This window comes from Hypomesus nipponensis, chromosome 12, assembly GCF_054491055.1.
Source record: "Hypomesus nipponensis isolate SF chromosome 12, ASM5449105v1, whole genome shotgun sequence".
Lineage (NCBI taxonomy): Eukaryota > Metazoa > Chordata > Actinopteri > Osmeriformes > Osmeridae > Hypomesus > Hypomesus nipponensis.
This window is the reverse complement of record NC_140372.1, coordinates 13,333,869-13,349,609: the sequence shown is the minus strand read 5'-3', so window position 1 is coordinate 13,349,609 and position 15,741 is coordinate 13,333,869. Positions and strand designations below refer to the sequence as shown.

General features: G+C 49.1%; 4 protein-coding genes across 15 annotated transcripts; 3 read left to right on the top strand and 1 right to left on the bottom strand.

The window, feature by feature from the left end:
• Nucleotides 1–255: 255 nt before the first annotated feature.
• syap1 (synapse associated protein 1) lies at nucleotides 256–3,905 on the bottom strand. 4 transcript variants are annotated; one of them, XM_084667681.1, is made up of 10 exons: nucleotides 3,590–3,905; nucleotides 3,309–3,427; nucleotides 3,089–3,155; nucleotides 2,726–2,799; nucleotides 2,024–2,163; nucleotides 1,772–1,929; nucleotides 1,546–1,604; nucleotides 1,181–1,328; nucleotides 986–1,036; nucleotides 256–749 (listed from the first exon to the last, which is right to left on the bottom strand). In XM_084667681.1, exons 1-10 carry the CDS (start codon nucleotides 3,792–3,794, stop codon nucleotides 619–621), a joined length of 1,152 nt encoding a protein of 383 aa, XP_084523807.1. In that variant the 5' UTR covers nucleotides 3,795–3,905; the 3' UTR covers nucleotides 256–618. The 4 variants fall into 4 exon arrangements, with proteins under 4 accessions (XP_084523807.1, XP_084523806.1, XP_084523808.1 ...); XM_084667680.1 differs by having other exon boundaries at nucleotides 1,181–1,331; nucleotides 3,590–3,904; XM_084667682.1 differs by lacking the exon at nucleotides 986–1,036 and having other exon boundaries at nucleotides 1,181–1,331; nucleotides 3,590–3,904.
• An 8-nt stretch (nucleotides 3,906–3,913) lies between these two features.
• On the top strand, nucleotides 3,914–6,176 carry phospho2 (phosphatase, orphan 2). 7 transcript variants are annotated; one of them, XM_084667690.1, is made up of 4 exons: nucleotides 3,917–4,048; nucleotides 4,186–4,294; nucleotides 4,930–5,005; nucleotides 5,092–6,176. In XM_084667690.1, exon 4 carries the CDS (start codon nucleotides 5,099–5,101, stop codon nucleotides 5,858–5,860), a length of 762 nt encoding a protein of 253 aa, XP_084523816.1. In that variant the 5' UTR covers nucleotides 3,917–4,048; nucleotides 4,186–4,294; nucleotides 4,930–5,005; nucleotides 5,092–5,098; the 3' UTR covers nucleotides 5,861–6,176. The 7 variants fall into 7 exon arrangements, with proteins under 7 accessions (XP_084523810.1, XP_084523816.1, XP_084523814.1 ...); XM_084667691.1 differs by having other exon boundaries at nucleotides 3,929–4,036; XM_084667684.1 differs by lacking the exon at nucleotides 4,930–5,005 and having other exon boundaries at nucleotides 3,914–4,048; nucleotides 4,152–4,294.
• Nucleotides 6,177–6,386: 210 nt separating this feature from the next.
• On the top strand, nucleotides 6,387–10,263 carry LOC146261262 (kelch-like protein 23). 2 transcript variants are annotated; one of them, XM_084667670.1, is made up of 6 exons: nucleotides 6,387–6,671; nucleotides 7,008–7,250; nucleotides 7,357–8,190; nucleotides 8,487–8,683; nucleotides 9,036–9,188; nucleotides 9,479–10,263. In XM_084667670.1, the coding sequence occupies exons 1-6, from the start codon at nucleotides 6,649–6,651 to the stop codon at nucleotides 9,787–9,789; spliced, it is 1,761 nt and encodes a 586-aa protein (XP_084523796.1). In that variant the 5' UTR covers nucleotides 6,387–6,648; the 3' UTR covers nucleotides 9,790–10,263. The 2 variants fall into 2 exon arrangements, with proteins under 2 accessions (XP_084523796.1, XP_084523795.1); XM_084667669.1 differs by lacking the exon at nucleotides 6,387–6,671 and having other exon boundaries at nucleotides 6,982–7,250.
• A 616-nt stretch (nucleotides 10,264–10,879) lies between these two features.
• LOC146261261 (acetylcholine receptor subunit alpha) lies at nucleotides 10,880–15,255 on the top strand. 2 transcript variants are annotated; one of them, XM_084667675.1, is made up of 9 exons: nucleotides 10,880–11,032; nucleotides 11,783–11,925; nucleotides 12,064–12,108; nucleotides 12,301–12,410; nucleotides 12,662–12,857; nucleotides 13,083–13,320; nucleotides 13,453–13,676; nucleotides 14,024–14,263; nucleotides 14,482–15,255. In XM_084667675.1, the coding sequence occupies exons 1-9, from the start codon at nucleotides 10,978–10,980 to the stop codon at nucleotides 14,608–14,610; spliced, it is 1,380 nt and encodes a 459-aa protein (XP_084523801.1). In that variant the 5' UTR covers nucleotides 10,880–10,977; the 3' UTR covers nucleotides 14,611–15,255. The 2 variants fall into 2 exon arrangements, with proteins under 2 accessions (XP_084523801.1, XP_084523803.1); XM_084667677.1 differs by lacking the exon at nucleotides 10,880–11,032 and adding an exon at nucleotides 11,307–11,629.
• Nucleotides 15,256–15,741: the final 486 nt, after the last annotated feature.

Genomic DNA, 15,741 nt, shown 5'->3' with positions numbered 1-15,741 from the left:
GTATTTTCATCAGCACAGATAAAAGCAACACAAGGTTTGCATAGTTATACAAAACAACACGCCATAAAAGAAAGCCATAAAGAAATGCATGATCTGTAAAAGGGAAAGAGAATAATGGAATGGATGTGAATGAAATAAGAAAACAATTATATTGTGCAAAGTGTCTCCATCAACCTTGTTTTCCATTCCCCAGTCTAGTTTACATGTACTTCCCACTACAGACAGATAGAAAAGTAAAACAGACAGAATAAGAAAAAAAGTGAACACATTTATTTTAACAAATCACCCCAAAGTAGAATTATTCCATCTAAGACTTGAACAAAAGCCTTACAGTTGTACAACCCAACAGTTCATCTCAGGTTGCAGTGGGGTCATTAAGCTACCAATAATTGCAGGTCCTTCATGATGGCTCCTACAGGCCAATAAAACTGGCTCCAATGCACTGTTAGATCCAAAAAGAGCTGATAGGCAGAATCAAGATGGCCGACATAACTCCCCTGCATTTTTATTGTTTTTTTTTAATCTTATTATACCTATCCCCTCCTCTCAGATCTGTGTAAGTGCTGGGGGAGGAGAGCTATTGTGTGGAGCGTGGAAGGTGATATGGGAGGGGTCAGTCTAGCTGTCATCCCCCTGGAGCATGTCCTCGATCTCCTGGTCCCACTTGTCATCCTTGTTGTCAGACTCGGCCACCACCTCGTACTCCTGCAGCTCCTGCTGGAGCTCCTTCTCCCAGTCTGAACACTCCTCTGGAACACAGAACCACACAGGGCAATTCAAACACTTTTCTGGAATCCAGAACCACCAACAAAACATTCCAATCACCCTCCTAAACCCAGAACCATACCGCCAAAATACCCATACTGAACTGAAAGACCCGTCAAAACACCACCAGATCTATGCCGTAGACGTCAACACCAGATGATACCACAGGAGAGCAGCTGTCTCACTGTCCCCTACCTCTGTTTCTCTGTTTGTTTTTTACCTTTATAAGTAGTAGAGACACTGAGACCCAGGTCTCCTTTATAGGTGACCCCTGCAATTACAAAACTTGAAATATAAACAAAACACGACACGGAAACGGAAACATTAGCAAAATAATCCAGGGCAACGTTCTCCGAGCCACTCCGCTTCTCACCCTCTCACACCTCTGTGACCGAACCCCCCCCCCCCCTCTCACCCTCTGGAGTTTCTGTCTCCCCCTTCTTGTCCAGGACCAGCTGCTTCATCTCCTTCCTCAGGTCTTCCTGGTCGATGTCGCATGTGTCGAAGGCGTCGCTCACAAACTCGGACACCCCCGGACTGGTGGAGATCTCCTCCTCCTCGTGCTGCTGTCGTCACAAGCACAAACACACATGCTGCATGTGTACATGCGCAAACACAGGGGACGCTTTTCAGTATTCTTTGAATTCCTCCTCCTTTATCTCTTTTCGGGCCTTCCTTCCCTTGAGAAATCACTAATACGATACCTGAGGTGTTGAGAACAAGTTGGGGGGGGGGGGGGAGTTGAGAACAAGATCATCGACAAAAAAGACATTCCCTTACCTCTGCAGTTTTGGACCTGTCACTGATGGACACAGGAGGGGTCTTGGGTCTGATGTTTTCTGCAGAAGAAGAACCCACAGCTTAGCGGAGACAAAGACAAAGTCACCTCCACCCCCAATGAAACCCCAACACGCTAGAAAGGGTATCAGTGTCTAACCCTCAGCCCAGGACTCCCAGAACAACATCAGCAGTGTTTGAAAGAGAAATATCCAAAGCTGGAAGTTACCGGTGAGGCTGACGTCTTCCGGGCGGGCCACCTCCTTGTCCTCGGTGTCCCTGGGCTCTGAGGCCTGCTGCTGGGCAGCCAGGGCTGTCAGCTGGGCCGACTGTTTCACAAGAGACACCCTGTAGAAGTAGTTCCTCCAGAACATCTCCTCCTTTACGCTGCAGAAACACACACGAAATGGACCGGCACGCTGTTCAGATACAGGTCCCCGGAGATGACCTAGTTAGTTAGTGGATGTGTGCGTGTGCTCACTGTTTTGGGACGAGGTCAAAGCGCATCCGGTTCAGTAGTTCATCCTCCTGCAGCATCACCATAGCGATGGGGTACATCTGCTCCGAGTCGAAGTGGAATTGGACGCCAGCAGGGGGGTCACGCAGGAAGTTCCTTCGGTCCTGGAACACATACCACAACAGCCAGTCAGAACAGGACATTCTGCGCACACAAAAAACACAACCGCCACTTTTGGCTCCATCTACCGTACCCGAGCAACCAATGGAAACTGTTGGTTCTATGTACAGAGTGACTGAGCGGCCACGGAGCCGTCAGCACCACGGACAGTGACACAAGCGAGCTCGCGGACAGACCACGGGCTGAACCTTTTTCTCCTTTCCCGCTACGCACTTAACAACCCCACAGAACTCCGGAACTAGGTAGCAAAGCAGACAAGAAAGAAGTCGGACGCAAACTTCAAATAGGTGAGAGCTGATCTCCGTCAAAACTCTGTATTGTTTGGTTAACTGTGTATTCCATAAGCCAGGCATGAGTCTCCCGTCCCAGGGACGCTGGATGGAGAAGATTCCCTCAGTGGTGGAACCCTAACTGGGTTCCTTTTAATTTTCTGTTTAACTTTTTAAATATATGCACACCTCTTGGTCCAAGTACATGCATCACTGCTTCTGTGGTTGCAGCACTATGGGCATAGCACCCCTAACTGCCAAAGAAAACCAAACGTACTGCAGACAGAGCCAGGATCTGCTGCTGAATGGTCTCCTCCTCACTGTATCCCACCCAGGGAGGAACAGCTGCATCTGGAGAAACACAAATCACATATTATTCTATTTAGCTATCATTGTGACAAATGGCTTAACTGGTGCCCACAAATAAATACCAAGATCAACCTAAACCCTCAGCAAAGGACAACAAGAGAGAATATAAACAGAAGAAATGTTGGGTTGGGGCACTGTTGGGGAGGCAAAAGCAGACCATATAAACATGACAGCACTAAATTGTGAAACTTGGCATGGTACCCAAGCCCCAAGTAAAGTATTGTCTAAAAAATGATTTCAGACTTTGAAGGTGCCACCAGATCACACTCACCTGACTTCTTGGCCTTCTTTTCTTCCACAAATTTCTGTTGTTCTTTTTGAAAATCTCCTAGAATTGTCTGTGGGCAAAGATTACAAAGTTAACATTTGTGAAGAGTGTTACATGAGTGTTCTTTTGAATGTTTGCTATGTCTAGAATGACATGAACGCTCATGTCTGGGCCTACAAAACGGCACGGAACGTATCCAAGAGGTAAAATGGTTGCCAGACACCTTGTCAATAATTCCATCGATGTTCCCATCTTCTACGCTCTTTTTGATGCTCTGTGCGGTCTCGGAAACAGAGTCTGATATCTTCTTAGTTGCACTACTTGCAAAGCTGAAGATGTATTCTGTGTAAGGATATATTCACAACGCATAAGATTGTTATCAGACAGCTGTACATTATGTACCTGCGCTTCTTTAACCCGTACATCCTCGAGTTAGAGGACCAATCATTTTAATTTACTGTGCAAATAAAAGTTAACTAAGCTATTTTAAATAAACAGTCGTACCGCTGAGTCCTTTTCCTGCTTCTTGGGGTTGCTGTTGAGGAGCTGGCTCCTGCTCTGGCTCCTGCTCTGTTTGTTGTTTGTTTACTTCGTTCTGAGCTTGGACAATTTTCTCCTCCTCGACAACCTCGACGGGTAACTCCGTGTTCTCCGTGTTGGAGGACGTGGTGTCCTGTATACCAAGCCACGATCCCCAGCCCTTAAACATCGTGATTTAAAACTGATGTTGTTTTCCTACCAAAAAGAAAAATCAAAAATTTGCTTTCATGACCTGCCACTTGTTGTGACGTAACCAGGAAGTAAAGTAAGCAGGGCTCTTCTTCGTGTGTTGTTTTGACTTGAAAGGAAAAGGCACATTCCGCCTCCTACTGTTGATTAATTTTATTTTGTATTTTTTGGCAGTGTTTTGGGTTGCTCGTCAATGCGTGAGAGGGGGAAATACTTACTATAGTGGGTCTAGTAGTGAGTTTCAATATTCATTGCAAAAATGTCGACAAATATTTTGTATTAAGACCAAAATATCAAAGACAACTACATTTGAGGCAATAATATTCCTTAACAACAGGTGGCAGTGAATCGCCTGTTTCATAATGATTAAGGTTACAGCAGTAAGCGAGGAAGACCGCTTGAAATATTGATGCTACCGGTGAAGTTGAATTATTAAGCAAAGCGGTAATTTCAGAAACAACAGCGATCAGAACGTGTCTGGTAAGAGATGTTTAACCTTCGTTAACTATTTGGTGGGGCGATAAACGTATTTCACCCCGTTTGGCTTGGTGGCTATAAGGCTGCCACGGTCATAAAATAGGTATAGGTATCTTGCTACGTCACGCGCTTAGCAAATGTGAAAGTAGATATAGGCCTAGTGACACTATGTTGTAGCCTAAGCAAACAAATGTATGTTTTTCTTGCTGTTTGTTTCTGATGGAATATTTTGGGATTAATGTCACTGATTTTAGCATACTATACTTTCCTAATACTCGCCTAGTAGCGGCTTTCACCTATCCAGTTGTTTTAAGATTAGCCTAGAGATCACGGACGGGTCGAGTAGCCTATCAATTCATTGTGGTTACAACAGTCCCTATTACACTGACTGTCCATTGGTAGTTCTCCTTTTTGTTTGTTTTAATGTGTTTGTACAGATTGGTGATGTTGCCACAGTAGCGTATAAGCCTCACAACGCACATCGCAGTTTTCATAACAAAATTCCACACAATGTTCTTTCTTTCTGCCATCTGTCACTCACGTAGGCCTACATCCAAAAGTAAATAGACAAAATCACTGAAATAAACATCTTAGTATTTATGTTTTTATGTGTGGATCGATCCTTTTTGATACATCAGTATCAAAAGTATTGATACTTCAGGATCGATCTGCCCGACCCCTACTTCACAAAATCCAGAATGGCACAAGTTCATGGTAACATGTGGGAACACGGAGGGGAATCTATTGGCCACATTGCCAAGTAGGCTAAACAAATAAATTGACTGTCATTGTGTCTCTAGTGCCAGGATGAAGACTCTAATCGTGTTTGACTTCGACCACACCCTGGTGGACGATAACAGTGACACCTGGTTGGTCCGGTGTGCACCTGACCAGAACCTTCCCGATTGGCTGATGAACACCTACCAGAGAGGCCGCTGGACTGAGTACATGGGCCGTGTCATGACCTACATTGGCGAGAACGCCGTCACCAAAGAAGCCATACAGCGCGAGATGGAGACCATACCCTTCACGGACGGCATGATTGAACTGCTGACCTTCATTGGCGCCAACAAGAGTGAGGTGGACTGCATCGTTGTGTCGGACGCCAACTGCCTCTTCATCGAATGGATTCTCCACGCGGGGGGCGTGCGGGGCGCGGTCGACCAGGTGTTCAGCAACCCGGCGTCGTTCGACGAGCGCGGCTTCATGACGGTGCGCTGCCACCACTCCCACCAGTGCTCCCGCTGCCCGGTCAATATGTGCAAGAGGAAGATTCTGGAAGACTTCCTGGCTGAGAAGGCGAGCGGGGGGGTGGAGTACCGCAGGGTGTTCTACGCGGGCGATGGAGGGAACGACTTGTGCCCAGCCTGGTGCCTCCGCGTCGGGGACGTGGTGCTGCCTAGGAGGGGCTTCACCCTGGAGAAGTTGCTGGAGAGGCTGCAGAGCGGCCAGGCCCCACAGGAGCACCAGACAGTCGGGTTGAAGCCCAGTATCCTGCCCTGGGCCAGCGGTACAGAGATCCTGGAGGAACTGAAAACTTGCATTGAGAAGTCTACAGAGGGAGATTAGATGGCTGCCACTGTGGCTGCTGTGTTTTTTTATATATCATCAGTACTGTTTAACACTGAACAAGGCCTTGTCACCAATTCAATTGTCAGGACAAATGTTACTGGTCTGTAGATTTTTTTTAAGGGCCAGATTGCTGCTATGACTGCTTTCACTCTCTATTTTAACAGAAGATTCATTAATCTAAATGATTGTTCAAATATGTTTTTTGAAAGACCTTGTGTAAATATTAAGACTGTACTATCAATACTGTAAAATACAGAAGCTTGGTTTATATATGATTGTACCTGTTAATTTTAATAAATGATCTTTCTAGTCAGTTGTCAGTGCCTCTGTATTATTCCATATCTTATCTTCCATGAACGGTCAAACTAAGACTGTGTTGACGAATATTTATTTTATAAAGTACATTGTTTTTACGCAGAGCCTTCTTTTTGAGATCGATAGGTCTGTTCTGTCTCCTCCCCCAGGTCATTATGCACCGGTAACGTTTCCGTTCAGCTATTGACGGTGAAATCTGATTGGTCGAGAGGAACAAGTCCTGTGGTTAATTGCAAGGGCCCGCGGGTTGAGGATCTTGTAGATGAGCATAGAGTGAGGTGAGCCTTCCAAACAAACATGGTGTAGAGCTGTCTCCTCTGCATCAGAAGGCTTGTTCCGTCGGTGAATAACAAAGGAAGGCATGAAATACGTTGAATTGAGGACTTTTTGTGGGTGCCAAATCAAGTTTTTAATTCCGCTGAGGACATAACGGAGTTCGACCAGGTAGGCATGTGTGCTGGAGCGCTTCAATGAAGATCAACGAAAAGAAACGGTGAGATGACGGGATGGTATTTTAATATGTTCCCACAATTGTTTTTTGTCTTTGGTAAACTCATGCAATTGAGTTGGCATGCAAATACGCTCAAACCACAAGCAAACAAACCTGACTTGCTCCATGTGTTGACGTTATTGTTGTCCAGAAGCCGCATGTCTTTTAAATAATAGAAACTTGATCTGTAATCTGATACGGAGAACTCAACACCATATGTGATGTGTATGACTATAAAACACCATAAGCTTATTCATAGTGCATGAGGTGATCAATTTCAGTGCATTTTTCTAAGGGGAACTGACACGACACGATGGGGACATTTAACTCGTATTTCAGGGCCACCATGTCCGTTAGGCGTCAGGATGAGTACACGTATGATTTCTGCGATGCCGCCCACCCCTACGAGGTTCTTGATGCGCTCCAAGGGTTCTACACGCAGGGCTTGTTCACCGATATCGCTCTTCAGGGCTCTGCGGGCATAGTCCTCCACTGCCACAAAGTGGCGCTGTGCGCCCGTAGCTCCTACTTCAGAGTCATGTTCACAGCGGATATGAGGGAGAAAACCAACAGTTTGATAAAGTATGTTTTGAGAATTACCCATTTTAATATTCTTTTTTGTCTTTGATTATGCCTACTGTTCTAATGTCCTTTTTCAACCTCTCTTCTGCTCTGCTCCCTCTTCCAGACTACCAGGGGTGAATGATGAGGTCCTATCCGTCCTGGTAGACTTCGTCTACTCCTCTCACCTCAGGATCACACAGGGGAACGTAGAGAGCCTGCTGGAAGGTGCTGACCTGCTCAACTTCCTGTCTGTGAAGCGTGCCTGTGAGGACTTCCTGGTTCGTCTGCTGGATGCGTCCAACTGCCTGGGCATGCTGGCCTTCTCCCAGCGGCACGTTTGCCCAGCCCTTGAGCGAGAGTGCCGCCGCGTTCTCCTCAGTCGCTTTCAGGAAGTGACCCAGGATGAGGAGTTTCTGGATCTGGACTTTGACAGGCTGAGCTGGGTGCTGGGGGCGGAGTCTCTGGGAGTGGTGACCGAGGAAGACCTCGTGGGAGCTGTGGCGAGGTGGGTGAGCCACGATGTCAGCGAGCGCCTGGAGAACTTACCGTCTCTGCTGAGCTCTCTTGGCCTGCAGCTGGACATGGAGCTGGGGCGGACGACAAGCAGCGCTCCCTTGGAGCCGGGCCTGAGCACAAACGGGGACCGCCAGCGTGCTCACTCAGAAGGGGACCTCCTTGGTATGTTCACCCAGGCCCTGAAGCCTCTGGCTGGGCTTGAGAGAGCGACAAGCCCCTCTTTCCACTGTCGGAGGTTCTCTCCGAGGATGGTGATTGTGGGGGGGTACCACTGGCACCCCTTGCCCGAGGTGGAACAGTGGGACCCGGGGATGGGCGTGTGGGAGCAGGGGGCGTGCATGCCGGGGTCGGGCAGGGAGAGCTACGGGGTGTGTCTCCTGGGAGGGCTGGTGTACGTCAGCGGGGGTTACAGCACAGACACCATCGACGCACTAGACTCTGTGTAGGTGTCGTCCGCCTCTTCCTCTTGTCTCTGTCTCCATCCAGGGGCGTAGGTTTGCAAATGTGGGTGGGGCATCTTTCTTTGATGAGGATGCCGTCAAGTTTTTTCTTCATAACAAGGGTTAGGGGGGGTTGCAGTAAAAAAAAAAAAAAAAAGATGTTCCCCCCATGTAAGACAAAACCTATGCCTCTCTCTCTCTCTCTCGTCCCATGTTCATCCATTATCAATTCACGTGCTCAGTCATGATTCTCTGTGTTATGTGTATGTATGCATATGTGTGTCTGCTTTGTCCCCAGCTGGGTATACGACTGCGAGAGGGGCCGCTGGCGTGCGGGCGTGGCCATGCTGGGGGCCCGCTTCTCCCACTGTTCCGTGGTGCTGCAGGGCTGTGTGTACTGCATGGGGGGCTATCGAGGGGGGGCGGCCACGCCCTGCACGGAGCGGTACGACCCCCTGAAGAGGAGGTGGCAGGCCTCGGCCGACATGGAGCAGGGTGTGTGTGTGTTGGGGGGGACGGGGGAGGAGAGGAGGAGGTGGAGTCATGGGTCTAAAGCAGAATTCTTCCACCCTGGTCCTCGGGGACCCGCCCGTCCTGCACGTTTTCGACGTTTCCCTGCTCCAACACACCTGATTCAAATGGAGGGGTCGTTAACGGGCTTCTGCGCAAGTCGATAACGACCCCTTCATTTGAATCAGGTGTGTTGGAGCAGGGAAACGTCTCAAACGTGCAGGACAGGGGGGGTCCCCGAGGACTAGTGTGGAAGACCTCTGGTCTACAGGGTACCCTTTTTAGCAAAGGTCGCGATACTGAATGTCTCCTTTGTCACCGTGCGCCCGCGCCCCAGGTGTGGGCAACGCCACAGCCGCCGTCCTCCGAGACAGCGTTTACGTCGCCAGCGGTCGCTACGGCTACCAGGGAAGCTGCACGTACGACCAGATCCAGGCCTACCGCGCTGACCTGGATGAGTGGAGCGTGCTCGCCACCTGTCCCCGGCCAGGTGACCATGACAACCGCGGAAGAACGCGCAGAGCACATAGAATCCGGGATGTTCGTTTCAGGGGCCGAGTCAGGTCAATGTACACACAACTGCATCAGCAGACTATTTGCATGTGCATTCGGTAGGTGTATAGCGGACCGATAAACTGATGTGAGCAGGTATATTTATTCTGTATCACTGTATATATGAAAATATGCCTACCTGCCCTCTACCCTCTGTAAATGGTACACAAATACTGATATGAACAGACATGTGCAAATACACTAACGCAATTCTGCCCTTAACCTCAGGTTATGGCATGAGCCTCGTGTCCCTGGGTTCTCTGCTGTACCTGGTGGGGGGACAAACCACCCAGACCGACTGCTACGACCCCCACACTGGGGCCTGGAGGCAGCTGGCCCGGGCCCTGGAGGGGAGGCTGGAGGCCGGGGCTGTGGTTCTGGGGGGTTGGATCTACCTGACGGGGGGCTACTCCTGCTCCCGGGGGGACTACCTGCGCAGCGTGGAGAGGTACCACCCTCAGAAAGACTTCTGGGAGGAGGTGGGGAACCTGCCTCAGCCCAGCCGATCCCATGGCTGCCTCTGCCTCTACACTGACTAGGTGTGTGTGTGTGTGTTTATGAGACAGTGATAGAGAAAAAGAAGTAGACAGATGATATACCAAAAGGAAACTAGATGAGCAAAGGTGACCCAAGGCACCCTAACCCTTTACTCAGAGTACTGTTTACTTGTAATAGACTGACACTTAACCCTCTACCCTGCGTATGAAATGCTACATGATTTGTAATCACAGACCCTCTGACAAAATGGTTCCATATCCTTTTAAAGATCAGCTAGAACCATCTTGGGTTCCAAACAGAGTTCTGAATGGATGCTTTTTCCGATGGTTCTTCTATTTTAACAAGTTGTGTGTGGCAGCATTATTGTTTGTTTGTATTATTGGTCGAACCAGTCACCAACCTTTCTCGGGTTATGGTACTGAAGGTTAGTTGTTTATATTTTTGTTGTGAAAAGCTCATGTTTTTAAAGTGACAAGGTATCTTCTATTTATTTAAAATAATAATAAAATGTTCCTTCAATAACAAGCCTCAACCATTTGTTTTCCCTTTAAAAGAAAAAGTATATAAGAATTGTTTTAGTTCCAGTCTGAGTGAGACATTGCCAGTAAGCCGCCCCCCCCCCCCCCCCCCCCCCCGCTTCTTGGCTGACCTCACCCAGCACAGGCAGTACAGTTGCTTGGTAGGGGAGTCTAGGGTGAATGGTAAGGGGAGCCAGGGTGAGGGGCTATGGGGGGTGTGATTAGGGTGAGTGGTAGGGGAGCTAAGATGTGAGGGAAAGGGGAACAGGGGTGTGGGGGAGGTGAGAGAGAGGGTGTGAGGGGTGGCCAGACACGGGGCTGGGTGAATACTGCTGTTGCTCCTGCTTTTGGTTCCTGGTCGAACTGGTCTTCCTGGACATAGACCGAAGACACCGAGGGGGAGAGGGAATATGAGTCGGGGGGGAGGGAGGGACGAGTGAGGAGAGGAGCAACACATGCTGAAAATGTCTCTCATTCCTCCAGTGACAGATCTCAGCTGTCCTACGAACCCACATGCTTCCTCTCTCTCTCTCTCTCTCTCTCTCTCTCTCTCTCTCTCTCTCAAAACAGTCATACAGCTCCCATTGACCCCCAAGTCCAGACCAGAGTAGACCTCCCTGGTAAACTGGTGACACACAGACAGCCCAGTCAGGTCCTGAAGACAAGTTTTTTTCAGAACCCCCCCCCCCCACCGGTCCCGTCATCTGAGCAATGGATCACTCCAACGGATACCTCCTTCTGTTTGGTCTCCTGGCTATTTTAATAGGTAAGTTGCCTACATCCATCTAGAAACGGGGCTATACTTCATAGGCATGTATTTGCATATGGGTTGTAAGGATCGGTGCGTGTGCGAGATGAGATGTAAACAGCTGCACATTAACTATTGTCCATCTGATCTAAGATTATTAGATGTTTCAATTACACATGTGTGGTGTTTGCTTTTAAGAGATTGCCTGTTTATAGCAACCTGTAGCCTAACGATCAACAGCAGCCAGCAGTAAAACCAGTGAGATTGACAGGTACAAGTGTGTCACACCTCCCTCTGTTTGTGTAATGCATGCTGGAGAGAAGACGGCGAGAGTTCGCTGGTAAATTATAGAATACCGATACATAGAACACTTAATCTTTGTATGCGCTATTGGAAGTGTTAATGATGTTATACGAAGGAAGATGGAATGTAGAAGCCTGTTCTTCAGTCCTGGGAACTGGATACCCGCCCCTTGGGTCGAAATGCTAGCGGAAATAGCAGATAGTTTCCAGAAATACTATCTGAAGCGGATATGGGGAGTCGGCGTCAGTCTTTGGTTTACCAGCCCGGCGTAAGGTTAAACAGCCTAACCACAAGCCTACTCCAATCCACCAGGTGCAGCCTACTCAAAAACCTTTCGTCAGTCAAAGTTATGCTGAAAGTGTAGATGCATGTCAATGAACATATGTGGAGCAGTATTGGTGTGCTGTCCTCTATGTATATAATCTCTCGTGTGTGTGTGATTTCTCCTGTGTTTGTGGTTCCCAGCTCCAGGCTGGTGTTCTGATGATGAGACCAGGCTAGTGAAAACTTTGTTCACTGGGTACAACAAAGTGGTCCGACCCGTCAGTCACTTTAAAGAGCCGGTTGTGGTCACTGTGGGCCTGCAGCTTATCCAGCTCATCAGTGTGGTGAGGAAAAAGAGAGTGTGTGTGTGTGTGAGAGAGTGAGAGAGAGAGAGAGAGTGAGAGTGTGTGAGTTTACTAGAAAAAGTGTACACTGATTTATCTCACCCGCTTCCTACCTCTCTCTCCCCGTGTCTAACCCAGGATGAGGTCAACCAGATTGTGACAAGCAACGTCCGCCTAAAGCAGGTAGAAGTAACCCACAGAACCTTCTAGGCTGTCACAGAACAAAGGGATTCAGAAATAGCTACTACACTAACTACAAAGCTCCTTCTCAATCATTTATTTATTTCCATTCATTCCTCCTTCAACCCCCCCCCCCTCTCTCTCTCTCTCAAAATGTTCTCCTTTCCTGTGTCCTTCTCTGACCTCACCTGTCAGCAATGGATGGATGTGAACCTCAAGTGGAACCCGGATGACTACGGAGGCATCAGGAAGATCAGGATTCCCTCCACAGACATCTGGAGGCCTGACCTGGTGCTCTACAACAAGTAAGGATAGCCAGCAGGAGACCCTCTTCATACCTGAGGGAATCTTCTGCTAGGGAGGGGGAGGGGGGACGACTGCAGGGGAACCGGTTTTCCGAGTAAGAACAGGAGAAGCCTGTTTAGAATCCCCCCCCCCCCCCCCCAACCCCCCCATGTGGTCATGGCTGTGTCCCTCTCTGACAGGGTGTCTCTGTCTCGCCCCTCTTGTCTCTGCGTTTCTCGCCCCCCCCACCCCCCCACCCCCCTCACCCAAGTGCGGACGGGGACTTTGCCATCGTCCACGAGACCAAGGTTCTGCTGGAGCACACGGGCATGATCACCTGGACGCCGCCGGCCATCTTCAAGAGCTACTGCGAGATCATCGTGCTGCACTTCCCCTTCGACCTGCAGAACTGCAGCATGAAGCTGGGCACCTGGACCTACGACGGCAACCTGGTGGTCGTCAACCCGGTAAGGGGGGCGGGGCGTGGGGGGGGGGGGGGGGTGAGTGAGACACGCGAAGAGGGCACGAGGCAAGGAACGTGGGGCGGACAACAGCGCAAGGTCTCCCCATATCAAGGGACAAAACAGGGGGATGCCCAGCTGAAACAACGCGTCGACTTTCTGAAGCTTCTCGTTGAAGTCACCCGCTAACCGTCCCCTGTTGTACTCTGATCTGCCCCTTCCCCCCTCCAGGACAGCGACCGGCCCGACCTGTCTAACTTCATGGAGAGCGGGGAGTGGGTGATGAAGGACTACCGCAGCTGGAAACACTGGGTGTACTACGCCTGCTGCCCCGACACGCCCTACCTGGACATCACCTACCACTTCCTCATGCTGCGCCTGCCTCTCTACTTCATCGTGAACGTCATCATCCCCTGCATGCTCTTCAGCTTCCTCACGGGCCTGGTCTTCTACCTGCCCACCGACTCTGGTGAGGATAGTAGCTCGAGGGTGTGTGTGTTTGTGTTTGGGATCCTCGTCTGTATGTGTTGTCTTTTGACCGATGGATACGTGTGTGTGTTTGTGTGTGTTGTGTGCTGCTGTGTGATCCTTGTGTCTCCAGGTGAGAAGATGACTCTGAGCATCTCCGTCCTGCTGTCTCTGACCGTGTTCCTGCTGGTGATCGTGGAGCTCATCCCCTCCACCTCCAGCGCCGTGCCCCTCATCGGGAAATACATGCTCTTCACTATGGTCTTCGTCATCGCCTCCATCATCATCACCGTCATCGTCATCAACACACACCACCGCTCGCCCAGCACACACACCATGCCTGCTTGGGTGCGCAAGGTAGGCCTGAGTAACACACACACACACATTTACATTTAGTCATTTAGCAGACGCTCTTATCCAGAGCGACTTACAGTAAAGTAAGGACATTCCCCCCAAGGCAAGTAGGGTGAAGTGCCTTGCCCAAGGACACAACGTCATTTGGCACAGCCGGGAATCAAACCAGCGATCTTCTGATTACTATCCCGATTCCCTAACCACTCAGCCATCTGACTCCGTGTGCATACCCACAAAGGAAAATCCTAGAAAATAAATTTGCGAGAAACCAAAAATATTTACCTTTTCCTTTTCCCTCTACTTTCCTCCTCTCCTCCCCTTTTACTCCTTTCTCCTCCTCTCCTCTTCAGATCTTCATCGACACCATCCCCAACCTGATGTTCTTCTCCACCATGAAGCGTCCATCCCAGGAGCGCCAGGAGAAGGCTGTGTTCCCCGGTGACATCGACATCTCGGACATCTCTGGGAAGCCCACCCCGGCCGCCATCCCCTTCCAGTCCCCCATCACCAAGAACCCAGACGTACGCAGCGCCATCGAGGGCATCGAGTACATCGCTGAGACCATGAAGGGCGATGAGGAATCCAACAATGTGAGGAAGGGCAGCCTGCCTGTCTTTCTATGCGACCTGTCTGTTTGTTTGTTTGTTAGTTTGGGTTGGGGTTTGTTTGCCTGCCTTGCCTGTCTGTCCGCCTGTCTGTGTCTCTGTTAGCTTTTAGTTTGGAGTTTCTTTTTCTGATTTGCTTGACCATCCAGATTTGCTTGACCATCCAACCTCCCTCCCTTCCTCCCTCCCTCCCTCCCTCCCAGGCAGCGGAGGAGTGGAAGTTTGTTGCCATGGTGCTGGACCACATCTTGCTGTGTGTGTTCATGGCGGTGTGCCTCATCGGCACCGTTGGAGTGTTCGTCGGACGCCTCATCGAGCTCAACACTCTGTAGGGCCTTCCGGAACCTTCTGGGAAACCTTCAAAGAGGCGCCAGCCCCACACCTGCCCACACTCGGGCCACGCACTCACCTGCCCCCCACCCCACCACACCCCGTGTTTACGTAGCCATTTTGATAAGTTCAGCCATCCTGGCATATGTCATCAGACTGTCGGTTAAGCTTCCGCAGCAGTGAACTAGCTTGTGGTGACGACTTGACTCTAGTGCTGCTTACTGTGTTGTGGCTGACTCTACCTAGTAGTTTGACAGGGATTTAACCGGAACACGAGGCGTCACCAGTGTCATGGGATGCATGACCCCCTGATGATGTTACGGTAACAAATAAGTTCTGATATCAAGTTGCTGGTCCCGCTGATGGTCTGATCTGCTTGTTCATGAGCTCTGGGGATGTTGAGGAGATAGATGGACCTTTAGCCTTTCCTTCATTTGATGCCTTTGAAGGTCCCAGGTTCAGATCCTCGGTTTCATACAGTAGCTGTTTTTAGATGCGTAACTGTTTGTAAACTTTTGTTTGAAATTAATTGATTGATTTGTTAATGGCTAGTTCACGTCGAGGAGAATTATTTTGTCACCTCTCTCTCCTCCTTGTGCCAAATATAACCCTGTTTGTTTTCTTTGGTGCTTTATTGACAAATAAATGAATCCTTGTACATTGTATGTAAGTGTTGATGTACTTCTGCTTTTCATTACATAATTGCATAATTTAGTTTTTAATTTTTTAAGTCAAGTATTTTTCTGTCAACAAAAATAACATGAGCGATAGCTGACATTAGGAGGTGACATCACTGAGATGTGTGTTCCATCTATCAACTTCTCAACTAACCCATCTAGGCCTGCTATGTGTTCACCTGCAGCCAGGGAAGCTCTGCTTCAGCTCCTGCTCTCACACCATGCTTTTCTTGGTCATCTTCAGGAGAGAAGTTACACAAAAGGATTTACCCCTCTCTTTCACTTACCGTTTAATTTCAGTTACGCTCCAAGGCAAGTGTCCTGCAGAGGGCAGCAGATTACTGTATTAATTAGGCCTAATAGACAAACTCAAAATACTGAGACAGATAAATGAAACCATTTTTTAAACAGACCAAATATAATTGTAATTGTCAGTATAGTATGGGTTTGTTTATC